This window comes from Macaca fascicularis, chromosome 5 (genome assembly GCF_037993035.2).
Source record: "Macaca fascicularis isolate 582-1 chromosome 5, T2T-MFA8v1.1".
In the NCBI taxonomy this organism is placed as follows: Eukaryota; Metazoa; Chordata; class Mammalia; order Primates; family Cercopithecidae; genus Macaca; species Macaca fascicularis.
Window position 1 is genome coordinate 114,467,843 of NC_088379.1, and position 26,818 is coordinate 114,494,660.

The 26,818-nt window shown below is 37.1% G+C and overlaps 1 protein-coding gene across 2 annotated transcripts in view; it reads right to left on the reverse strand.

The window, feature by feature from the left end:
- The window catches only part of COL25A1 (collagen type XXV alpha 1 chain), a 506,241-nt gene that overhangs the window by 50,365 nt on the left and 429,058 nt on the right, over nt 1-26,818 (reverse strand). Inside the window, exons 18-21 of one of the 2 annotated variants that reach the window (XM_065545315.2) lie at nt 22,623-22,667; nt 6,572-6,634; nt 936-1,004; nt 137-181 (exon numbers count right to left, since the gene is read on the reverse strand). In XM_065545315.2, coding sequence (XP_065401387.1) covers nt 137-181; nt 936-1,004; nt 6,572-6,634; nt 22,623-22,667 — 222 coding nt within the window. The remainder of the gene's footprint in view (nt 1-136; nt 182-935; nt 1,005-6,571; nt 6,635-22,622; nt 22,668-26,818) is intronic. The other variant, XM_045392741.3, reaches the window with a different exon arrangement.

The following is a 26,818-nucleotide window of genomic DNA, read 5'->3' on the forward strand; positions in this document are numbered from 1 at the left end:
TTTGCAGTAAATATTGCAATTCCACTGTGTGAAAGAGTTTAATCTAAAACATGAAAAACATGCCTCTGTGGCAAAGGTAAAAAGCACAGATCTTGAAGGCCTCATGTTATATTTAAATGGTTATCTGGTTACTGACCTTTGACCCCTTTGGGCCTCTACTTCCTGATTCACCTTGTTTCCCCTATTACAGGAGAATAAGAGTATGAAAAAGATAAAATTATAGAGGAGATAAGAACAGAAGAAAAGAAATTAGCAGTCACTCAGAATAACGAAGAAAAATGGAAACACTTTATTTTAACTGCCTCAATATATGGCTCTACAGAATGTTGGTTATTATAATACTAAACATAATTATCATCACTATATCATCAGTTCATTCCATTATTCTGAAGGCTGCCCTCCCATCAGTGGATGAGAAGAGTTCTGTGAACAATTCTCATTAGTCTCAACAGTGTTGGCCTGCATCAATTTCCTTTTCATCAAAGAGTAAATCGTTTCCTGTGTCTCCAGGATGGGCTATTAAAATAAAGTGTGACCATACTAGTTTGTAGAAAGTTTAAATGAATAAGGTTAAACAGTCAAATAAGTCCTTAGCTCTAATATTTTCAAGGTGTTACGCTCCATTAAGTTACCATAGAAACTAACACAGCACTTATCAACAGGGATTTTTTTCTCAGTAAGTTTTAATATACATTGAGTGATAATGTGTTAATATGACAGCACTTCTTTTACATTTGGATATGCTATCAGTTTGCTCACTGAACAGAGTAAACAGGGTGAGATGAATTGTAAAATCTCTTTTGAAAAGAACCAGTTGGTGCGCATTTCAACAAACTATTTGTGATTTGGGTTGTTTTAATACCTGTTGAGAATGTTTTAGTTTTTTGTCAAATCAAGCCAGAGAATGGTTATTTTCCAATGTAAGAATAACTGACCTTTGGTCCAGGGGCTCCGGGTTCCCCTCGCTCACCTCTTCCAGGAGGTCCTGCTTCCCCCCGTTCACCCTGTCACAAATTGCAAAACAGGTAAGTGGCCATTCCCCTAACCCAGGCTGGTCCCTGTAGATTAATAAATGAGTTGAATGAAACCAAATAAAGCAGAGAGTTTTCACTGATTTACCCAGTACCCAGCATTTTATTAATCTCTTTACATGAATTATCTCATTTTATAATCAAAACAATTTGTGATGGTTAATTTTAGGTGTCAACTTGACTGGATTAAGGGACACATAGCAAGATAATAAAGCATTGCTTCTGGGTGTGTCTGTGAAGGTGTTAATGGAGGAGACTGGTGGGTGAGTCTATTGACTGAGTGAGGAAGATCTACTTTCGATGTGGGGCAGCACCATTAAATCTGCTGGGGGCCCGGATAGAAGAGGAAAGGCAAACTCTCTCTTCCGGAGCTGAGAGCTCTTCCTCTCAGTCCTGGGACATCAGAACTCCAGGTTCTTGTCTCTGGATTTTGGGACTTGCACCAGTGCCCCTCAGGCTCTCATGCCTTCAGCCTCAGACTGAAAGTTACACCATCTGCCTCCCTGGACCTGAGGCTTTCCAACTTGGACTGAGCCATGCTACTGTCAACCCAGGGTCTCCTCCAGCCTACAGATAGCCTGTTCTGGGACTCAGCCTCCACAATTGCATGAGCCAATTACCCTAATAAATCCCCACTCATCTATCTATCTCCCTGGATATATCCTATTGGTTCTGTCTCTCTGGAGAACCTTGACTAATATGCAATTATCCAATGTTTGTATTATCATCCCCATTTTATGGATAAGGAAATGGTTTGGTAAATGCCTGTCAAATAGCTATGTTGATAAATAGAAAGACCTTTAAATGGAATTGATAAAGACCATCATTATACCTCAAAATAGGAACGAATATCCATTTTCATTCTGTAGTCACTTTTTAAGCACTGCTGGCAAGAAGCATGGCAAAGTGGTTAAGTTCCTGGCTCTGTAATCCAGCATCTTAGGTTTTACTCCTGGCTCTGCTATTTATCAATTCTGCGTTCTAGGGTAAGTTAGTTAGGTTCTGTATACCTCAGTTTCCTCTGTAAAATGGACAAAGTTAATAGTACTCATCTCATAGTTTATGAATGTAAAAGTGTTCAGAATGATGCTAGCCACACTGGTTTTACAGTTTTTTAAATATATTCATATCTCTGTGAAGTATAAATATGGCTACTGTCCTCAAGGACCTAGTGATGTAGTTAGGCAGACAAGAGCCGCAAAAAACCAAAATAGTTCAGGATTAAGGAGTAATATAAGGCCATATATGACAGAAGGGGAATCCCCATTCATTTCTGTTATTGTGGATTGGATCCCTGGAGGTGAGACTTGAATTGTGTCCTGAAGTATGAGTAGGGTTTATTTCATAATTGTTGCTGTTGATGACTGTAGCATGGATGAGTGCAGGAACTGCACAAAACACTTTACATGCATTATCCTATTTAATCCTCAGGATAGATGAGAAAAGTTTTATCATCCATATTCTACAGATGAGGAAGCCAAAGTTTGGAGAGGTTAAGTAACTTGTTCGAAGTCACAAAGCTTTTAAAGTGGGTAAAACTGATTGTACTCAAACTTCAATTTTTGCATAAATGTTTTAAATGTACATCTTTGCACATCTTTGATCATTTTCTCAGGATAAATTCCTAGTTAGAAAATTGCTAGGTCAAAAAGTATGAGTATTTTTAAAAACTTGCTAAATTGCCCTCCAGGAAGATGGTACCTTTTAATACTCCCTAAATACAGAGTAAAGAGTGTCTGGCTTCTTGCATAAGGGGCAGAATTTCAATCATCAAACATTTAGAATTCAGACTGTTGATGACACATTTATGGATGAAAGAGGTGCTCTCCTCACTGAAGGAAATACTTCATCTTGGAAAAGATAAGAAAATAGAATTGGATCTGTGGTGGGTCATGTAGGGCTTTAAATTCCAAGATCCTTATCTGTATCATGCCCACTTTGGGAAGCTTTTGTGGTTTTGTAGGGGAGGCAGGATAGGTTAGTCAAGGGTTAAGAAAGACAGGAGGCAAGAGTTAAAGACTCAGTCGGCTTCTCAACAGCAACTGAAGAGGTTGTGAAAATGGAGAGGTTGAGAGAAAGATAAGGGACTTCTCTAGATACAGGAGATAGACACAATGGCCCAGAAACGAAAGGACTTTTTGCTTTTTGTCATCCCCCACCCCATTACCCTGTTGAGTGAGACTAAGGAGCTTCTATTGGTATATGAAAATTATTAAAAAACTGTAAAGTATTTGGTGTTTCTTTTAATATTTTACTTTAAGAATTACAGAAAAATTCTAAAACAGTCCACTATGAAAACCCCTTAAAAATCATTTATCTGTAGTTTGCCACAAGAATGAAGTCTATACATCTTTACTTTTTAACATTTATATATTTTTAGAGAGGGGATCTTGCTATGTTGCCTAGGCTGGAGTACAGTGGCTATTCACAGGCACTATCATAGCACACTACAGCCTCAAACTCCTGGCCTCAAGTAGTCCTCTGGCCTCAGCCTCCTGAGTAGGTAGGATGACAGGTGTGCACCACCACACCCACCTAGAATCACTTTTTGTTACATCCCTTATTAGTTCCCTATCACTCTCTGAAATCATATTATTTATTTGTTTACTTCTTTCCCTCCTTCCATCTGTTCCTCACCCACACTGCAATGTAAGCTTCAGGAGAATAGAAACTGTTGCTGTTGCATTTACTTCCCATGCTTAAATGTAGAAAAATATTTGGTAAAAACATTGGCAAATTAATGAATAAACGGTATTAGTGAAAGTATTCTAAAATATTCTGACTATAGCCCCATTTCTTTTCTTTTCTTTTTTTTTTTTTTTAGGCAGGGTCTCACTCTGTCACTCAGAATGGGGTGCAGTGGTGTGATCTTGGCTCACTGCAACCTCTGCCTCCTGGGCTCAGGTGATCCTTCTACCTCAGCCTCCTAAGTAGCTGGGACTACAGGCATGCGCCACCATACCCAGATAATTTTTGTATTTTTAGTGGAGATGGGGTCTCGTCACATTGCCTAGGCTGGTCTCAAACTCCTGGACTCGAGCAATCTGCCTGCCTCAGCCTCCCAAAGTGCTGGGATTACAGGCGCAAGGTACCATTCCCAGGCTCCTCCCCCCATTTTCTTAGCCTGATCTAGGTCCCTCTCAGGTACTAATGTAGGTACAAAAGATGCAGCATTTTTTGATGCCATTACACATCTTCCTTGATTATAATCTCTTTTCACTGTGTTGGGAATAAGAAACATAGTCTTAGCTACTTTTTAAATCTGAATTTAGTGATACAAATCCAGATTGTCTACACAAGTAGAAGAGTGGTGTTCAGCTAAAAGAGATTTTTAAAATAATCATGACTTTCCCATTATCATACTGAACCAACCATAACATTTATACTTAGCATATGTGGATTCAACACGAATTAGATATTTAAATAATATTCATGTGTGTATACATGTGCACGTGCATGTTGCTGTTTTAATAGCTGATTTAAGGTAGGTAATTCAGCTGACAATTAACCTCAAAGTAATGTTAGTAAAATGAATTTCCTATCCATATCCCCTCAGAGGAAATACAAAATAGGTACAGTACATTCTTTACTTTTATTTGGGGTTCAGAGTAGTATCTGTTATATGAGTACCTGGTCTATAAAATCATGCTAGGTTCTTCATAACAGTAATTAATGTTGATTTTATGCCTCTATGTCTGGAACTTTTTCTGAAACTGCAGAATAGCTTAAAATCAGGTAACTAAAGAAAAGATATTTAGGAATGAACTCCACTCTCTACTGCTTGTGTTTTTTCTATTTTCCCTTGTACAGCACACAAAATGCCACACACGCTTTTAGATCCAGTTCACGCCTGGCTTTCTCCTTGATTGACCAGGCCTCCCTTTCTTTGTGTATCACGCCCATCTGCGAGGCTGCCTTCTTTCCTCCCCTGGCTCTGAGGCTGCAAGCCTGAATAAATACAACAGTTCTTGTATTAACAGGGAACGCTCATTATTTTCTTGCTCTCACTCTCTCTTTTTATTCCAGAAAGACATTTCTTGTGTGAATCTGCTCAGGCTAAAACAGGCATTCCTCATATTTTGTTAATAAGCCTGACAGCTCATTATGTGAAGAAATTTCTTAAGAAAACAATTTTGCATAATCCGATGGAGTTTCAGTCCCCCCTAGGACACACATAGTTTCCATTTACTAGGTTTAGAGTTATTTTCACTTGACCAGAAGAAATGAGGACCCTTCTGTCAGAACAGACCATGAACATATTTCTGCAACTCTTGGAAATCATCCCTGGCTTATTTCTGTTGAATGCAATACACATTGAGGCAAAGACTGCTGTGGTTTAAAAATAAAAGAATGTAGTTTGATGTAATTTTGCCCCTTCTTTGATTCATGAGTCTGTCATGAATAAAGTTCCATCATCAGAGCTATACTTTTTATGTCTTTCAGGGTAGATTAAAAGAGAACTCTGGGTCTGACTGTATTCATAGCAGCATTTTTTTTTTTTTTTACATGGCAGCACACAGATTTTGCTTTTAGAGCCCTCTCTAGGGTTGCCAAGCAGAAGATCATGAGATGGTTTTCATTATAGAATATTTTTGCAGACATTATTCAGAGTAGATCCTTTTGGGATGAGGCACTTAGGAATCTATATGACATCAGTACTTGCCTTTGAAATCTGGGGAGTAATGGGAATTGTAATAACCTTTGATTTACAAGTATACCCTGAAAATGGTGATGAGGAGCAGCAGTTAATGAGTTCTATCTCTCCTCCTCAGAATTCCTCTACTTTTCCATATGGCCAGGAGGCTAATAGCATCCTATCAGTTTAGGAGCAATTTGGGGGACAAGTGGAACAATTAAAATATTCCACCATCCTGTTGTCTTGCCTAAGGCTTTCTAGAATTAACTTTCCACTACTCAATATTAAACACAGTGGTCCCATTAGAAGTGTTAGTAATAGGTAGGTTAAGCTGCTTTCATTCTCTATTAGGCAAAAATATCTGGCAACCTAAATTATGAAGTTATCCCACATTTCTTTCAACATAGTAGACTAAAAATATATGATAAAAATTTCAGAAAGAAGAAATCAAGCAGGAAAGAAGGAGGGAGGGAGGAAGAAAAGAAAGAAAGAAAATAAAAGAAAGAAAAAGAAAGAAAGAAAATAAAGAGAGAAGGAAAGAGAGAGAAAGAAAGGAAGAAAGAAAGAAGGAAGGAAGGAAAGAAAGAGAGAGAGGGGGAGGGCATGAAGGAAGAAAGGAAGGTAAGAAGGAAGGAAGGAAGGAAAAGGGAAGGAAGGAAAGGAAGGGGAAGGGAAGGGAAGCGAAGGGAAGGAAGGAAGGAAGGGAGGAAGGAAAGGGAGAAAGGAAGAAAGGAAAGAAAGAAGAAAGGAAGGAAGATAGGAAGGAAAGAAGGAACGAAGGAAGACAGAGAGAGAAAGAAGAAAGAAGGAAAGAAGAAAGAAGAAAGAAAGAAAGAGAAAAAAAAGAAAGAAGGAAGGAAGGAAAGAAGGAAGGAAAGGAAGAAAAAGAAAGAGGCCCACTTACTTTTGTTCCTGGTAAACCTGGTAAGCCTGGTTCTCCTTGAGGACCAATGAAACCTGGTTCTCCCTTTAAAAACATGGGCATATGAGATCATTAACAATTTGACAATAAATAAATAAATAAATAAATAAACAAACAAACAGCTAAACTCATTTTCTTCTACTGAGATTTTACTTCCTTGATTGTACACAGCTTTCTTGCCAAGATCCAGGTACTGACTATAAAATTAATCAAAACTGGTTTTAATCAGTGAAGACACTTTGGGCAAAACTTTGGAGAAGTTTTAGAAAGTAAAAGTGACTAAGTAATCAGATAAATGTCCTTATAATTTCCTTCCTCATCTGTTGTCCAGTGTTTCTTACCACTTACCAAAACAAGATGCATTATGTTTGGGTATATATGGTCGGTAGCCTCTAAAATGGGCCTCAATAATCTTACCTCCTGTTGTTCATCCCCTTGTGTAATCCTCTCCTCTTGAGACTGGATTTACTGACTCACATCTAATGAACAGAATATGGCAGAAGTGATGGGGTATCACTTCTGAACCTAAGTTGTGAAAAGTCTGTGGCTTCCATTTTGGGGGCCCTTTCTTGTTCTCTCTTAATTGGATCACATGTTGTGAGGACTGAGGACTGCCCAACCACCTGTGTGAACTTGGGAGCAAGTGCCTCACCCTTTTAGAGTCCTCAGATGAGACCACAGGCCTGGCTGCCAGCTACACAGCAATCTCATGGGAGACTGAGCCAGAAGCACCTAGTTATGCTGTGCTTGAATTCCTGTCCCTCACAAACTATAAGACAGTTAATGTTTGTCGTTTTAAGCCACTAACATTTTAAGGGTATTATGGTAGGCAGCAATAGATAACTGATGCAATGAATGTTGTTAGGGAAGAGATTCAGGAGTGTTCAACATGAAAAGAAAACTATCTCTCCTTGCCATACCTCCAAAACCTTGTCTCCACCACCTAGAAGAAACCCAGCAGTAAAACAAAAATATATTTCATCTTGGTCCGTGATTCCTGGCACTAACCTCCTAAAATTGAATTTTCTGAGCGATAGGATAGAGAAGGAGCATCTTTTGTTATTCAAACCAGTTCCTTTCAACCATCCCTGAGTCTATGTCACTGAGGTGACTCTCATCGACACCCTAGACAGCTTCAGGATAGGAACTGGTTGCCAGAGGGACCAACGGTATAAGAGTGTGGGAACTTTCTGCCCTACCTCCCAGCCTCTGGGGAGGGGACAGGGTCTGGAGATGAGTCCAACCACCAATGGCCAATGATTTAATCAATTAGGCCTATGTAATGGAACTTCCATAAAAGGCCCTAAACAACAGGGACTAGAGAACTTCCAAGTCAGTGAGCGCATCCATGCACTGGGAGGGTAGAATATATCAACTCCATGGAGACAGAGGCTCTTGTGCTCTGGCCTCTTTTGGACCTCGCCCTATGTACTTCTTCATTTGGCTGTTCATTTTTATTAACTATAATAGTATATAGCACCTTCCTGATTTCTGTGAGTTGCCATAGCAAATATCAATCCTGAGTCGGGGGGTTGGGGGCGGGATGTGCAAACCCCTGAATTTATAGTACAGGTAACCTGGGGGCTCAATACCTGTGCCTGGTGACCAAAATGAGGTCACTCTTATAAGACTCAGCCCTTAAATCTGTTTGATACCAACCTGGGGAGTTAGTGCCAGAACAGGATCGAATTGTAGGACACCCAGTTGGTGTCAGAGAATCAGAGAGGTAGAGAACTGGTGTTGGAAAATACACTATATATTTCGTGTTGGAAAATACTTGAGATAAGCATTCACATTATCTTGACTATCCGTAAAGTTTTATTTTCTTTTTTAACTATTTGAGGTCAAATATAAGAGTTTACCCAAAATCTATAAGAAAATTTTAAAGCAAAAGCCATAATGGCTTTGTTCTCAGTTCCTGTTTGTTCACCCTCTTGGATGATTTCTGGAGTAGTTGTTAATATTTTAAAATATATTTGATTTCTTTATAAGGCAGAAGTATTTCAACCTTTGTTTCATGATACATGGAACTGAGCAGGAATGTATAGATAAAATGTTTTATAAGACATGATAAAATGTCAGGCTGGGTGCAGTGGCTCACACCTGTAATCCCAGTACTTTGGGAGGCTGAGGTGGGTGGATCACTTGAGTCCAGGAGTTCGAGACCAGCCTGGGCAACATAGGGAGACCCCCCAGCTCTACAAAAAATATGAAAAATTAGCCGGGTGGGATTGTGCGAGCCTGTAGTCTCAGCTACTTAGAAGACTGAGGCGGGAGGATCGTTTGAGCCAGGGAGGTTGAGGCTGCAGTGAGATGTGATGGTGCCACTGCACTCCAACATGGTTGACAGAGAAGACCCTGTCTCAAAGAAACAAAACAAAAAGACAGGCTAGAATGTCATCAAATATTTTCCACACAAGTCAATTTTTAAAATATGCTATAAAAAACCTTGGGTATACCCAAGGATACCACCACCACCAGACATATATTGATACATAACTCATATATATTTATCTCTAGCCCTGGTGCTCATGAGACTGATCTAAGAAAAAAAAAAGGCAGGAGTGGGGAACTAATGCTTTAGGTTTATTGTTTGCACATTTTCCATAACTCTCTAGTCTACCTGTCCCATACCTTACACCTATTAGAAAGAAGAATCTGAAAATATAATTTTGGGTGGATCTCTTAACGGTCTAAAATGAAAATCTGAACTATATTCAGAGAAATCAGTGGCGATTATTCTACTTCTAGTGAAAGAGTTTAACTAAAGTCAAACAAAAACATTCCAAGGAATACATTTGTTTACATGTAAAATATTTCCCCTAACAAAATGATATATACAAATAAATATGTCCTCTCCCTTCCCAAGATAAATGCTGTGTTAAAGTCAACGTGTATCATTGGTAACAACTTACTGTCGGGGGAATGTAATGCAAGTTAATATGTTGAAAGTTTATAGGAAGACAGGAATTCTTGTATACATTCAAGTGAAAATAAAATGATTTCACTCTTTAGCAAAACAAATAGATGCACCATTAAAGTATACAAATAAAAGAGAAGCAAAAAGAGTAAATGTTGCAAAAACATATTTCTTATACAGGTTAGTGTTTAGTTTATAAACAGATGAAGCATGCAGGTGCATAGTTCACAAACAAAAAATAAGGCTTTGCGATCTCAGCTGCCAGGTAAAAGTGTTTTTTTCTTCCTTTTTTAAAAAATAGAAGATATGTTGTTTCCTTTAGTAAGTGTATAGAAAGTTCTTTTTTTTTAATGTGCTAGCTAAAAGCATTGATAGTTCTTTTAAACAAAAAATTCAGGGGAAAATTTATTTCTAGATACAAAATTAGCACTGCATTTGACAATCTCAATGATTTTAGCACAATTAATATTGACTGGCTAATTTTAAAGGCTTTGAGTATGATACGTTATACCTGATCATGCCACTTTAAGAAAGCATCTACCGTATCTGTACATTCTGACACACTTCTTATTTCAATTTATTCAAGGAGAAAACCACATACTTAATTTTAGGATCACAGTTTTCATCTATTTACTTCCAGAGGTCTGCATCCCTTTAGAAACATTATCTCCATTTTCTCTATATCTTGGCTGGATGGGCAGGAGTTAATTATTAGTCTCTTTTTTCTCTCTTAGACTTCAAAAACAGTTGTTGCAGTAAATAAGGCATGGATATGTTGACTCATGGTCTTCAGCTAGTTGGGCTATTTGTTACTTCCCTAAGCTTATACCAGAGGTTCTCAAAGTGTGCTCTGGGGACCTCTGGAGATTTCTGGATCTTTTCAGAAAGTCTTTAAGGTCAAACTATACAATAACACAAAGACATTATTTGCCTTTTTACTTTCATTCCTTCATGAGTGCACGGAGTATGAAAAGTTCAATAGGCCAGACGTGGTGGCTCATGTTTGTAATCCCAGCACTTTGGGAGGCCGAGGCGGGTGGATCACTTGAGGTCAGGAGATTGAGACTAGCCTGGCCAACATGGTGAAACCCTGTCTCTACTAAAAATACAAAAACTAGCCGGGCACGGTGGCCTGCACCTGTAATTCCAGCTACTCGGGAAGCTGAGGCGGGAGAACCACTTGAACCCGGGAGGCAGAGGCTACAGTGAGCTGAGATTGCGCCACTGCACTCCAGTTCAGGCAACAGAGGGAGACTCTATCTCAAACAAACAAAACAAAAAAGAAAGGTTTATTATATGGTTCCAGATTCCACATTGCACCTAACCTTTAAGAAACTACTTGTGGGGTTTAGGATAGTAGCAAAGAAAAATACCAACAATTATTTGAATAGGCTAACCTTCCCCTGTCCAATTACGTATCTGCATGAGGCCAGTTTTTCTTCATATACTTCAATCAAAACAACAGATTGAATGCATAAGCAGATATGAGAATCCAGTTGCCTTCTATTAAGTCAGGCATCAGATTTGCTATATATAAATATACACACACATACACACACACATATACATATATACACACACACACACATATATACACACATGCATATATCTCTCAAAATGTCATTCTTCTTGCTCTTTTTAAAAATCTTGTCTTAAAAACCAGTTATATTTCATAAAACATGCTATTTGATTAACATGTAATGGATTTTTAGAACTTTTTCAGTTTTAACTTCTTTTTTTTCTTTTGTTTTCATTTTTGAGACAGGGTCTCACTCTGTGCCCAGTCTGAAGTTCAGTGGTATGATCATGGCTCACTGCAGGCTTATCCCCTGGGCTCAAAGGATCCTCCCACCTCAGCCTCCTGAGTAGCTTGGACTATAGCTGTGCACCACCACGCCTGGCTAATTTTTAAATTTTTTTGTAGAGACTAGGTCTCGCTATGTTGCCCAGGCTGATCTCGAACTCTTGGCCTCAAGCAATCCTCCTGCCTTTGCCTCCCAAAGCACTGGGATTACAGGTGTGAGCCACTGCCCCCAGGCAGCTTTAATTTCTAATGCAGAAATAACACTATACATATACTACACAAACAAAAGCTCTTTCAATTCTAATTTTTAAGAATGTAAAGGGATTCTGAGACCAAAAAGTTCAAGAACTGCTAGAACAAAAATGCAGAATTTTATTAAAGACTGACTTTTCAAGCTGGAGTCTTAATAGAGGATTCTGGCTTTGTTAAGGTATGGCTTAGTTAAGACTTACCATGCAAAACTGCAAGCAAAGCACTTAGCCTCTCCCTAGAATGAAGTCAGCGTGCAATAAATGCTTGTTATTATTGTTTCCCTTATCTTACAGGCTTACAAACGTTAGCTGTCTAGTAGTAGTAGTAGTAGTAGTAGTAGTAGTAGTAGTAGTAGTAGTAGCAGCAGCAGCAGCAGCAGCAGCGGCAGCAGCAGCAGGGGCAGTAGCAGCAGCAGCAGCAGCAGTAGTAGTGTTACAACATCTCTGCAACCTAATTGGTAATACACAAGGTGCCTTCTTGTCACCTTTTAACCTGCCTAGGGTTATACTCAATAGTACTTCAACTTCTTTCAAGAAGAAACCCTAACTTTTCTCAGTTGAATATGTCATTAGTTTATGAGACAATATCCATCTGCCAGAGCAGTTGAGATTGCAAAACCAAAAGATGTTTAAAACACATCAGAACTGTGTAAGATAGAGAAATGACAAGTTTACGAAGAATGAGTTTTCTTCCTTCAAAGAGGGACAGAAGAAAATGTTCCTACCTATCAATTTCCCTAAATGAATGTAATCTTAAAAAAAAAAAAAACAAAAAAAACCCCATCTTTTTGAAAAGAATTGATATGCGGTTTAAAGGTTCTAGAATCTCCTAAAATGTCTAGGCGAAAGGCAATGACGATCAAAGTTTATAGAAATATTTTCTTGTAATAAAAAAATAAGCAAATGACTACTACACTATAGTCCCAATTAGTCACAATTTTTGTTAACCAGGGTAGAGGAAAGAGACCAGGTTGGGGAAGAAGGCAGGAGGAAGCAGCTGAAGTACGATTCAAAGGCAAAGGACTTTTGGGAAATCATCTTTGGAGTCAATCAGACTTCACAAAAACGAGCTTACATCAGTTTTCAGGGCAACAAACAGGAGAAATAACTTTATGTTGGAATGTATAATAATTATCACAGCTGTTTTACATATTTAATCTCCCTTAATCAATGGGACATAGGAGAGTAGTAAATTGAAAATAATCCACACGTATTTGTCTGAGTAGACAAAGTGAGGGAGCAAACTGGAACTATAATAGAATTAAGTACTTACATTACTTTTAATGAAGGAAAAAAATAAATCCAGAGGGTTTTTTTTTTTCATTTTTCTTTTTTACTGGGCAATTACCTAAATTAGAAAATCCAAATCATAATTTCAAAATGGACCATTTTAGAAATAACATGAGAACATAAAGCAGAGATCCTTTGAAAAGGGCATGTCCTACTCCCATTATCAGGGAAATGTGGATTTAAACAGGCAGACTACAAGTAAAATAGCTCTACCATTGAAGTAAAAACAATAAAGTAGGACATTTTCTGAAAGTATTTAAAGTTAATGTTCTGTCAATGCATTTTAAAGAAAATAACAAAAATGTCTAAGAAAAATAGGGAAAAGACAAAGACTTAAACCTCTGGCTTGTTGCATTTATCAGGATGCCAATGAATAGCATAAGAATAAGTTGGGTAGAGCACCAGTTATTTCAGAGTTACTTTAATCTGTTTTTTTCCTCAGGTATTATACATATTTCTTCTCTCATTTCATAGATATTCCACATTCTCCATCTCCATCTGTTCACTCACTATCTCAAGTTAGACAGCATGTTAGGTTTTTACTTTTGTTATCAGTGAGAACAAGATGACAAAGTCAACTGGGATTCCTCACATTGGTGCTGAGGATAGACAGTGTGTGGAAGGGAATGTGTGAAGGCAACCAAGAGACAGATCTGAGACCATTGCTGCTTGCAAAGTTAGTGCCTAACTCATAGGCAAGGACTTCATGACTAAAACACCAAAAGCAATGGCAACAAAAGGCAAAATAGACAAACGGGATCTAATTAAACTAAAGAGCTTCTGCATAGCAAAGCAAACTACCATCAGAGTGAACATGCAACCTATAGAATGGGAGAAAATTTTTGCAATCCACCCATCTGACAAAGGGCTAATATCCAGAATCTACAAAGAACTCAAACAAATTTACAAGAAAAAAGCAAACAACCCCATCAAAAAGTGGGCAAAGGATATGAACAGACACTTCTCAAAAGAAGACGTCTATGCAGCCAACAGACACATGAAAAAATGCTCATCATCACCAGTCATCAGAGAAATGCCAATCAAAATCACAACGAGATACCATCTCACACCAGTTAGAATGGCAATCATTAAAAAGTCAGGAAACAACAGACGCTGAAAAGGATGTGGAGAAATAGGAACACTTTTACGCTGTTGATGGGAGTGTAACTTGGTTTGACCATTGTGGAAGACAGTGTGGCAATTCCTCAAGGATCTAGAACTAGAAATACCATTTGACCCAGCAATCCCATTACTGGGTATACACCCAAAGGATTATAAATCATGTTACTATAAAGGCACATGCACACGTAGGTTTGTTGTGGCACTATTCACAATAGCAAAGACTTGGAACCAACCCAAATGCCCATCAAAGATAGACTAGATTAAGAAAATGAGGCACATATACACCATGGAATACTATGCAGCCATAAAAAAGGATGAGTTCACATCCTTTGCAAGGACATGGATGAAGCTGGAAACCATCATTCTGAGCAAACTATCACAAGGACAGAAAACCAAACAGTGCATGTTCTCACTCATAGGTGGGAGTTGAACAATGAGATCACTTGGACACAGGGCGGAAAACATCACACACTGGGACCTGTCGGGGGGTGGAGGGCTGGGGGAGGGATAGCATTAGGAGAAATACCTAATGTAAATGGTGAGTTGATGGGTGCAGCAAACCAACATGGCACATGTATACCTATGTATCAAACCTGCACGGTGTGCACATGTACCCTAGAACTTAAAGTATATATGTGTGTGTGTATATTATATATATATTTTATATATATATATATTTTATATATATATATATATATATAAAGTTAGTGCCTAACTAAGGTGAGAGGGAATAGTAAAAAGAAGGAAGACAAGGATGAGGAGAAGGAGTAGTGAGGAATTCAGGGAGGGAGGGAAGGAGAGAGAGAGAGGAAGACAAGAGGAGAAATAATGGAGAGGAACAGGCGTTTTAAAATGTTCTCCTCCTTTCTCCATTACCATAAAAATTAAATCCAGATTTAATCTGTTCTCTTTGTTTTTGTTGTTTTCTGTATTGTTTTGTTTTGTTTTTATGTGTCCTGGAAATCTCCAACTAGATCTACTCTTGGAACAAACAGAACAATCTAAACGATGTATTATCTAACCCTTAAAATAAGTATAGAACTATGATTTAATCAAAACCTGGGGATAAAATATATATAACATTATTTATCAGAACGCTTAGGGCAATCCAAAATTGTAATTACTAACACGTAATAGCTGGCATCCTATTCTGTTCCCCAAGCCACATGCTAACCAGTGACTGAATGGGATGTCCGCAATATGGATATCTCAGCCCTGTTAGTGTTATTATAGCATAGGACTAATGCAGCTTCAAATTCCAAAATGAAGACAAATTTGGTCTAATTTTCTAGTCTTCTCCTGGATATTGCATCTGATTTCTTCCTGAATTGTTTCATGCATTTTATCCTTTGGTTATTCTTAACATTAATTAATAGCTCACCATCAATGAGTTAAAAAACCAGGTCTCAAAGCTAAGACTACAGCACATTTCCCTTTGTTGACCCGGTAGAAAAGATGAATAATAGAATAGCTGTGGTTTTGGCAACAACCTGGGGTTCAGTTAGGAAAGAAGAAATGCTATTAATTCAGGATAAAACACAATGTAGGCCTGACAGTAAACTGCTGGGAGCAGCCGCAAGCTGAAAATCTGACACAGGTTGCTAATTTGAACAAAAGATTTAAACAGCCAGGGCACATAATGATACAGAAGCAAGTCTGTGGAGAATAACTTTAGCTGAAATCAGAGGTGGATCTTCATATGACCAACTGTGGAGGGCTTCATTGTCTCACACTGATCTTTCCATTTAGGCAGTCATAACTTCAATCTTGTAGTATAAGCTCAGTGACTATCAGCCACAGTACCTAACGTGCACTATATTTGAAAAAGGATCCTATTTTTGCAAGGAACAAAAAGTTCCATAGTCGATTAGGGTATGAGCATTAAACCTCTCTCTCTCTCCTTTCCTCTTGTGTCCATGAACTGGCTATATGTACACACAGAAATGACGTAAACTACAAAAGATTTAGCTATAGGAAAGTAGGTCCTATTCATTCTATATAAGATAGATACCTTTAAGGTAAGATTTTTGACTGATGCCCCTTCTCCTCAACTCCTTTGCTATTACTTTTTAAAAATTCAAATAGTCTAATGAGATAGCAGCTTAAATACTGTCTTCTGGCCAAAAGGCAAAAAAACTAACAAATAAATAAAACCATACGAACAACTACCATCTCTAGCAACCACAAGGGAAACAAACAAATATTGGCCTTCTATTTTACAGAAAGGCAAGGCAAAGCTGGAAAATTCCTTAGGAACATGACATTTCTGAAATCTAACAATGACTACCAAAGGTCTCATTAAGTCTTAGGATTCAATAATAAAATCATGACTGACTGTTCTTCAAACCCACATTTACTATGTAGCAAAAAAGTATTTCAGGTGACCTTATTTTATCTTCTAAAATGGTTATTGGGACAGTTCACTTAACACTCTTTTGCCAAAGTTACATAATGATGAGAAGAATCAACAAATACTTAGATGGGATTATTAGTCAATGTAAGAAAGGAGGGGACAGCTTCCTTCGTACAGAAATGACTCATCAGGTGTTTCCCTATAAACTTCCAGAATTTACCGTCTGCTAAATGGAATGGTGGCCAGAATGTCCTGACTGATTAGCTGTTGCCCATAGAAAAATCTCTGGTTTTTCATTTTACCATTTGTTTTATTTTTATAAGTCATTGTCAATTAAAGGAGTAAAAAAAATCACTTTTTAACCCCTCTAAAAAAAACCTTCTAGTATACCAGGTTAAAGCAAGTACTTTTTTCCATGATATTTATTACCCCCGAGAAGATCCAGTTTTCATTGCCCAATAAATAGTATAGCAGGACTTGAAAAATATGTGCTGATCTGCCTGGGTGCTAAAAGCATCACCAACAATTTTGATTAACGTGTCTTGACACTGAATGCATTAGCCATACAATATTCTTCTTGCTTAAAGGTTAATTAGAATTCAAGGCAGCATGATACCTGCTTTTGAGGATTACAGTAAGAACATTTGTTATAATAAGAACCATCAGGCAGCCAGTTTTGGTAATGATTGATATGTAAAATTATTGAGGGGAAAAAGAATGAGAAAGTAGAGTCTGCCCCCAAAACATTTATTTCCCTTAAGTATCAAATTTTAGTGTAAATTAAAACATCTTGGTGGCACTGATTAAAATGAACTATAATAGCAGGTTTATTTAAAATCCAGAAAACATACCTTTGTGATTTTTTTTTCTTAACCGGATTACATCATGAAAGCATATTCCTTGTATTTATTTGCGGCTTCATTCTGGCTGCTAAAAATCTCTGATTTCTGGTTATTTGAGTTTCCAAATTGGACTCTCCAATTATTCAACTTTTCAGGTGAACTTTGTGCAGGCAGGAAATAATTATATGTAACGATAACACAATGTTATTCATTTAACCAGTACTCCATTTTCTTTTTCTCTTTTAGGAATTCATTTCACATCCTATGTTGCTTCCAGAAGTTTTTCTCTGCTATTTTTAAAATGTGATTTGATGTTTTTGAAGAAGGAACCTCATCTCTGGTGGATTTAGAAGATAAGCTTCTATTAGATTACCGAGCACTGTACTTAATCCTAAGAATGCCAGAGTAAATGCTTCTGCCACCTGTAAAAGCTAGTCTTCATATAATTTAGTGGCAAGAATTATTTCATATGCTGGGATATAAAGAGTTAGTTACTGTCTCATACCCTCCTAGTCCCCAAGTTCTTGATCTTAATGTCAAATTTTCACTAACGTGGAAGCCAGAACAAAAATATCAAGCTTTGAAGCATGCTAGTACTGTGAAAATGTATTTGCCAATAAAATGATTTCATATAATTTTTACGGCATTACATCTCCCTTGCTCCACATTCCCTCCTGCCCCCCCACCTTTTTTGCTTTCTGAATATGGTGAAATAAACTGGTGGTATACGTTTTTTTTTTCTTTCTTTTTGAGATGGAGTTTTGCTCTGTTGCCCAGGCAGGAGTGCAGTGGCACGATCCTGGCTCACTGCAGCCTCCACCTCCCAGGTTCAAGTGATTCTCCTGCCTCAGCCTCCCAAGTAACTGGGACTACAGGCATGTGCTACAACACTTGGCTAATTTTTGTATTTTTGGTAGAGATGGGGTTTCACCATGTTGGCTAGGCTGGTCTCGAACTCCTGACCTTAACTGATCCACCCACCTCGGCCTCCTAAGTGCTGGGATTATGGGCGTGAGCCACTGTGCCTGGCCTGGTGGTACACGTTGAAAGAAGGAAAAGCAAGTGCTGAAAATCTATATTTATTTATTATTATTATTATTATTTGAGATGGAGTCTTGCTCTGTTGCCCAGGCTGGAGTGCAGTGGCACAATCTCGGCTCACTGCAACCTGTGCCTCCTGGGCTCAAGCAATTCTCTTGTCTCAGCCTCCTGAGTAGCTGGGACCACAGGTACCTGCCACCACGACCGGCTAATTTTTGTATTTTTACTAGAGATGGGGTTTCAACTTGTTGGTCAGGCTGGTCTCGAACTCCTGACCTCAGGTGATCCACCCGCCTCGGCCTCCCAAAGTGTTGGGATTACAGGCGTGAGCCATTGCGCCCAGCCTGAAGATCTATATTTCTGAAAAATGTCTTGGGTTAGATAACATTGACTGGGGCCTGGAGAATTTCCATCATTACAAGTCAAGGTTTGCTTTTACTTTTCCTGTGAAGAGAACCAGGAAGGAGAACATTGAAAGTGCCATGTCCTATGCCCACAACACTGTGGTTCTTCATCCTTTGTTCCTGGGATACATTTGGGTTATAGGAAAGGTGTATAGTGTGATGTCATGTTTGGAGAAAAAGCAGGTGATCCTGACTTCTCTTAAAGTAACATCCACTGGTGACTGCAAAGGAGTTTTCAGAATTTACATTTACTAACCTACAGAATATACATGGCTTTATATCCTATAGGTTAAAATTACATGAGGAAAGACTGTATAGAACATGTGTGTAACCAATGTTTCCAATATTTTGAGCTGCCCTGAAAGAAAGAGATAACAATAACCCAAACTGCTACAGCATACTACATGCTTGGCAATATTTTAAGAACTTTACATGTATTAGTGCATTTAATTTTCACAACAACCCTCTGAGTTATGGTCCATGAGTCCCATTTTATGAGGAAACTGAAGTACAGAGAGATGATAGAAGTTGGCCCACATTATGTTATTGGCAAGGGGTGGACAAGGATCTGCACATCGGTGGTCTGTTCTGAAGTCTGCTCTATCCTGCTTACTGCTAGGGTAACATAACCATAAAAAGGGGGTAAGTAATGTACTTACGTTTTTCAAAATAAGTGTAGAGAGCAAGGAGAAAATAGGAACTTAGAATCTTACTCTTTTATGTAGTACCAGAAAAGCTGGTTACAATAATTTTACTCATTAAAAATATGTGAAGGCTTGTTTCAGAAACTAATTTTCTGGGCTCAAATCTTATTCCAGAAGATCAATGTCTGCATGGTACATTGTATATAATTTAATTTTCCCAGTTGAACATCGTGACACTATATGAACCATGAATGCACGAAATAGGAATTCCAAATATCTTCCATATGGTAAGAGGACTTTTGGATACTTCTGCAGGAAGCTTAAGGGTAGCTCGAAATTAAGTTATGCCTGTTCTTAGTGACTTTTACTATGTATGCCTAAGGTATTAGCCCTTTTCTCTGAGTGGGACCCTGAGGTGATAGATAGATGAGTCTGCTGTCTGTATTTAGGCACTTTGCTCATTTCCTGAGAGCTGTGGAAGGCATGTGGATGCTCATTAAGTTTCCCACCATTCCCCGAGAGCAACAGGTGGTGAATCAAAGCTTCCCTGGTATGTCATGGCTGGTTTCCTCAAAGTCTTGGAAATAACGGATGGCATTCACATGCTCTCTGTAGCACCAACAGATAAGAAGGAGATGAATAGCAACAGGAAGTATTTCCAAAGCATAAACAAACACACAGGTCTAGGAAGATTATGAGTAAAGTGCTTGCTACCACACATTCTATATCCATACATGGTGGTTTCATCTTTTAAATCCTGTTACTCGTTCAAACTATGAAATCATAGTTAACTGTCCTGTGGTGGCTACCTAATAGAAGAAATGTAAATTAAAGGAAAAAAGAACATTTTAAGTTAAGAAAACTATGTCATAAAATTATAAGCCTTTAACTCTACATTTATAAATATCCAATGACCAATAGTTGTGATGTATCTTTAAATTGTCTCCTTTTCAAAATTACTAATTTATAGTGAGCACTGACTACATTATAAGGAAAGCGTATCTCCCACATCCTGATTAGAGAAGACAAAGCTTATTAACCAAAAACAGAGCCTAAGATTTAAATCAAATACCAGATAGTTACCCAACAGTACTTGGTAATTATGTAGATGAGTATCTCTAGTGATTGATGAAAAGAGTTTTTGTCAATTAATAGCTTCTTTTCACTATAGTCAGCAGTCAATGAGAGAAAAACAAAAGAAAATATCAGAGCTACCTGGCCTCGACAAACTCCATCTGGCCATTTCCTATGACCCGAGGAATAAAAGCGTTTGCTAGAGGTGGCAAATCGTTTAACACCCCTCTCAACTTCAAAAAGCTCAAAACATTCTGACTAGTCCACAGATGACTAGGCAAATTCCGAGGATCCAGTGGGATATTTTTGTGATGGAGGATATAAGACTAAAGTAAGATGATAAATAGTATAATCAAAATTGCTTTTTTTTTTTTTTCCTTCGGAGGGAAATAATGAATTTCACATTCTCAAGTACTCTCTCTCTCCAAGAAAGTGCTTCAAGCTCAGGAGAAGGGACAACTGGATTTCAAAGTACAGAGGTTCCTGTGAGAGAAGCTGATAACCCGATCACCTACAAACTGCTTCAGCCCTTCCTAATGCCCCTCCTTTTAAATGCCTTCCCCTTTATTTATAATGCTACAAGGTTATTTTTGATTAATGCTGAGTATCACTTTCTTATCACTTTAAACAAATAGTTTTACAATTTTTATGACTTTCCTATTTGTAAAAAGCCATCTTTGTGTGTGTGTGTGTGTGTGTGTGTGTGTGTGTATGTTACTACGGAATGCCATAATTTAACTCTATAATATGAAACCACCTATTAATTTGTGAAGTTATTTTTGCTAAATATCAAATGATAAGGAAGTGACTTCAACTCTTTAGTAAACTGCTGTCATAGAGTGTTACTTTTTCACCAAAGAATCCAAAGACTAAAAATCTATTAAAAGGACATATCTGAACTTTTATGATACTAATCTAGAAACATCAAACAAAAAGATAGAACTAAAATTGCTGAATGCCAACCAAGAAGACATAGCTTTCATGTCTATCAATTATACCAAATATACTCATAAAATATTATATATATCATATGACCTCTGGGAACTCAATAATATATCTATCCTAAAATCATATTATTTCACATAACTCACACTCAAAGCAGAACCTTCATAAAACACTATACACAACTCTCACACTAGAAGTAGGCATGCTAACTTTATTTTCCTTTTTTAGAGATGGAATCCCACTCTGTTGCCCAGGCTGGAGTGCAGTGCGTGATCTCAGCTCACTGCAAGCTGCACCTCCTGGGTTCAAGAGATCCTCCTGCCTCAGCCTCCTGAGTAGCTAAGATCACACCTGGCTAATTTTTTTTGTATTTTTCAGAAAGACAGCATTTTACCATGTCGGCCAGGCTGATTTCAAACTCCCGACCCAAGTAATCCGCCCGCCTCGGCCTCCCAAAGTGTTGGGATTACATGTGCCACCATGCCTAGTCTAGGAATACTAACTTTAGAATGGACTAATGTACAACAGAGATTGATTCAAAACTTTGTAAGATGAGAACAACAAAAGGAAAATGTATTTGCATTATGTTAACCCCTATTAAGTAGTTCTAGAATATATCTTAAAAGTTTTAAAATAAGAAGCTGATTTTAAAGGAGCAACTATATCTGAGGCAGTAGAACTTTAAGCCTTGTCAGTTACCATGTAAACAATTTCAAGCACTTTTTAAAAATGCTTTTAACATTTTTAAGTGGTTTACACCCATTTAAAACAAATGTTTTCAAACTAAACTTTAAACAATTATTTCAAAAGATATTTAGAAAGTTTATGGGGACAGTGTATGTGTTGGGTCAAAATATTTTAGTAATATGATTTGTACTTTGCAGTGATAATTATTGAGAGGAAGTAGAAGATAAATGTTTTAAAGGGATTATTATAATGAGTGAATCACAAAAACAGCTGCCTAAATGTTAGATTTATGGGGATGTTAAGACTCTAATTCTGATCAAAATCTGATAGAGTCTTAAGAATAAAATTAAAATGTGAAGGTAAAGAGACATTTTAGACTTTAAAGAATTCCTGTGACTTCAAATGAAGTGACATTTACATTTATTTAAGGGGCAATAGTAAGTTAAATGGAGAAATAAACAATCCATTTCGCCATGGCAAACTTGAGGTATCTGTGCTTAATTTTTAATTTAAAAATTTAGTTAGTTGAGATGGCTGGAGAGTACTTAGAGAACAGCATTTTTTTTTAATTTTTCATTTTTCCCTATTTTTTTCCAATTTGGGTGAATCTCATAATTACAGTTCTGTGAAGCCAAGACTGTCCGTGCAGTATTTACCTTTATCCCCGGAAGTCCAGGAAGCCCAGGAAGCCCTGGTTCACCCTACATAGGAAAATCATATAGCATTATAGAATGATCTTCACTCAGTCACAATATCTGGAGAAAAACATGGCAAATGTTCCTAGCTCAACACTTTCTGCGAAGATAAATTAAAAAACCGTCTACTTTCAAAAAGTTTTGTGAGATTATACAATTCAGTCAACTCTTGATTTAGAAATGGGTTGACCACTTCACAAATTTTTTGGGATTTTCTCTCTTCCTTTGAGTTCACTGCACATTGGTATCACTGTCAGATGGCGAGAAAGAGGAGTCAAAAGAGAAGAAACTCCCATATTTCATTATTTCTTCATTAAATGATTTGTTGGGGAGGCTCAATCTATTTGCCCAAATGAAGATAATGTGTGCATTTCAACAATGCATCCTATCGCAGTATTCCCTCACCTTAGATAATCAAGAGTTGGCTGTATGAACAGATGGTCACATCAAAACAATATTCATTAAAAGTCTTGCTCACTTAAAAAGTATAGTAAGCTTTCCTTTTCATTCCTGAACGATGAGAAGAAAAATGAATACTTAAGATTAAACCTAACTCCAGTCTGTATTTCTGACAATTGTTGAGTCTGAGCAACCCTGCTTAGCAGCTTAGGGCTAATGGTACTATGCAGCTGTTGCTGAATACAGGTTTGAGATTAAGTAGTACATTTTGGGTGAGCATGTTGGAGTCAAGCTTAACCTTCTCATTTTCACAGAGTTGTCTACATTATTTTAAGCCCAAAGAATGATAACAAGAGGTTCCATTGCTTAGAAAATCTCCTGAATTCTACTAAAGAAGTATAAAGGAATCTCAGGAGAAAATGAAAGTCCCCTCTGTTGGATTGAAGTGACTATTTTTTTGTGGAAATAACATTTGAAGGCAAAAGGGTGATACTATTTCATGATGGCCAGTTAGTGGGATGACAACTAAAAGACAGAGGAGCATTAAATTAACAGTTAAGTGACAAAATAAAGCATTTCCTTTCATCTAAATGCTTTAACAATCCGCATTTCAAAGTACATCCACTAAGTCCAACCAGAAAGTATTATTACTTTCAAATTATGAAACAGCATAGTTTGTTCTAGTATTATCACAAAGTGATGTCTGAGACTGCTTGTTAAGCTGTGTGATTAGACCAAAAAAGGACAATGGTTTTCTTGATGATTTAGGTCAAAGTTACTTCAGGAATGCAAAAGAAAAATGATTCTGTCTGAAACTATATAAATGAAGGTTTGCATTATGAACAATAAGACTAAAATGAGATTAAGCCAGAGGAGAAAGGCTGATTATTAAGAACTTGTTATTCCATTCAAAGAATGTCCAAGTAGTTAAATTTCACACAGATATAACATTATATATTTGATCTTCTTTTGCTTTCTCTTTTACCTTTCCATCAATGAGTTTAAGAGGATCCAGTGAAAAGAGTTTGTATATATTTTTTGCTGAAAATTCTTTTATATTAAAAAAGTATAAGGCCCTTGAAAACAGTAAATTGCAATAGAATATACAACTAATAGAAGTAAACATATTGATGGCAAATCTATAGCTTTGTATGGTTTCAGAAAAGTCCCCCAAAACTCATTTTTGAAGACATTCCATCTGAAACATTTGTGGAAATATGTAGGTTGTAACATTATTGTCCAACAGGTGTTCTTGTCATATCTTTCCCTCCCACCAAATGAAAGGATTGAATGACTACTTTAAAGAAAGATATTATTTAAACATGCATGCATACATAGACACACACCCATATATTTAATCAAGAAAAAGATGTGTAAGACATTATGGAATATTTTATAATGTAGATTGACTACTTACAGAGATTGAGCATTTAACTTTTCTCTACATCATATGTGTACTATGTATGTGTATTAAGTAATAAATATATTTTTTAGTGAACAGATACTTTAGAAATTCTTATTTCTCTTAGTTTTCATATTTCATAATTTGACCTTTCCAAGTTTATGTTTATTAGTTGATATGATGAAAGATTATAATACATGTAATGTTACCCTTTGTGGAACACCGCCTAACATTTTTAGGAAGACATTTTTTTCCTATATAAATCCTCTGTCTTTATACCATAAAAGGTTATCTTCTAACTAGGATAAGTGTGTCCAACCCACAGCCCACAGGCCACATGCAGCCCAGGATGGCTTTGAATGTGGCCCAACACAAATTCATAAACTTTCTTAAAGCGTTATGAGATTTTTTGTGTGATTTTTTTTTTTTAGTTCATCAGCTGTTGTTAGTGTTAATGTATTTTATGTGTGGCCCTAGACAGTTCTTCTTCCAATGTGAACCAGGGAAGACAAAAGATTGGACACTCCTGAACTAGGCAATAGCTTTTCAGTTAACTTCTCCATTCTTGCCTATTCCTTGGCTCAGGGGCTTCTCTCAAGAACTCAATTTGGGGATGCACAGCCCAAAATTTGGGGTCAGATCTTGGTCATAATTAGGATTTGGTTCATTATCCCATTCAAAGGGGATATCAAAATAAATCAAAAGTGTAACATATCTGTGTAAAGCTTAACCTTCAGGTTTAGACTTTTGCTTTTTTCCCCTTCCTTTCACCTTTCACTCTCCATTACAGGAGAACCTCAAAATCAGGACTCAGCCTTCACCTCATGTCCCTGCTAGAGTGCTCTATATATTTCTAGAGAGTTTAACTGTGAGGGGCCCTTCTGATAGGAGATCAAGTAATTTTACTCCTTTAAAATTAAAATATTTATTTTAAAAAGATGTGGGAAAATTAGGAAGGAAAGAATTAGGTGATGAAACACAATACTTATTTTATAAATCTACACAATCACTCTACAAGCACATATATACACTCCAACTCACACATCAATCACATAGTAAACTCTTGAGGCTATAAAAGAAAGAAAATCCAATGAATTATTCCTACATTATGAACATAACTCTAGATCTCAAACTGTCATGCTGAAAAAGACTACACAGTGGAAAGCTAACTGATGAGTTTTTTGCTGTGTCACAATATTCTGTACTTTTCTGGGGTGTCTCTGACACAGGAGCCTAAGTGCCAATGAACCCCCAGCATTGTTCTGCAATGGAGAGGAAAATGCCGTGGAAGATCTCTTGAAGCAATTCGGTACTCAGTTCAGTTTATTTCTCTAATCTACATCAGCAGCAAGCATGGACATACTTTACTTTTAAATCAACATTGGGCTAAGTATTGCCAAATCCCGATATTAGACAAAGGAAGTCATAATATTGTGGGAAAGTGGGATTGTGTCAAAGGGTAGAATCTGGCCTAAATATTAATGAAAAAGATGATGCTTACTTTAGGGCACATATTCATTCAGGAGAACTGTAAGCTTTTCAGGATTCTGCCCCTTCTCTCAATATAGTTTAAAACTGGTTTTTAATGCAATGCAAAGGAAATCCAGTGTTCCCATGTGTAAATCTATAAACTTCCAGAATGAATCTAAACTGTATTTCTAAGTAATCATTATGATAAGGCAACATTTTATTAAGTAATTGAAAATCTATTTGAATATTCCCCTCTGAAAACAGTGAAAACTATACAAGATTATAGCAGGTTTGTTTTGGTTTATTTTTTAGAGACACAACTGTCTTACAGACTTTTTAGCAAATCAGGGATTTGGAGAGCAGTAAAAACTTAGACTTTAAATTTGAAAAACTAAAGGACCTAAAATTAGATTGTCTGAGAAGAACAGTTGCTTTTTCAAACCAAAGCAGACCATGGATCTCTGTATCGCTAATTCCAAATTTCTCAAATAAAGAACTGATAGGAAATCTTAGAAAATAAATAGTAAAATTTGCAGAGTTCTGCTAGGTTCTTTGAAAGAGTCTCAACTTTACTTAAAACTGGGCCTAATGAGTCATTGCTTAGACTCTTAGTTTTAAGAGAAAAATCTGTTTTTAAATTAGAGAAATGTTAAAAGAATGTGAAAGGCCTCCTCAAAAATTATGTTCATCCTAAGTGTTTAAAATGAAGTAATTATCCTCTCCATGACTTCAAGAAGGTGGAAATATTATTTTACTATATCTTAAGGTTCCAAAATACAAGAAGGGATTTATTCTCTCTTCCCTTTTCTGCTAATGAGGTAAATTTTATTTTTCTATTCATATGTTTATCTACAACATCAGCTACTGCTAGACAAAGGCAGAGTCA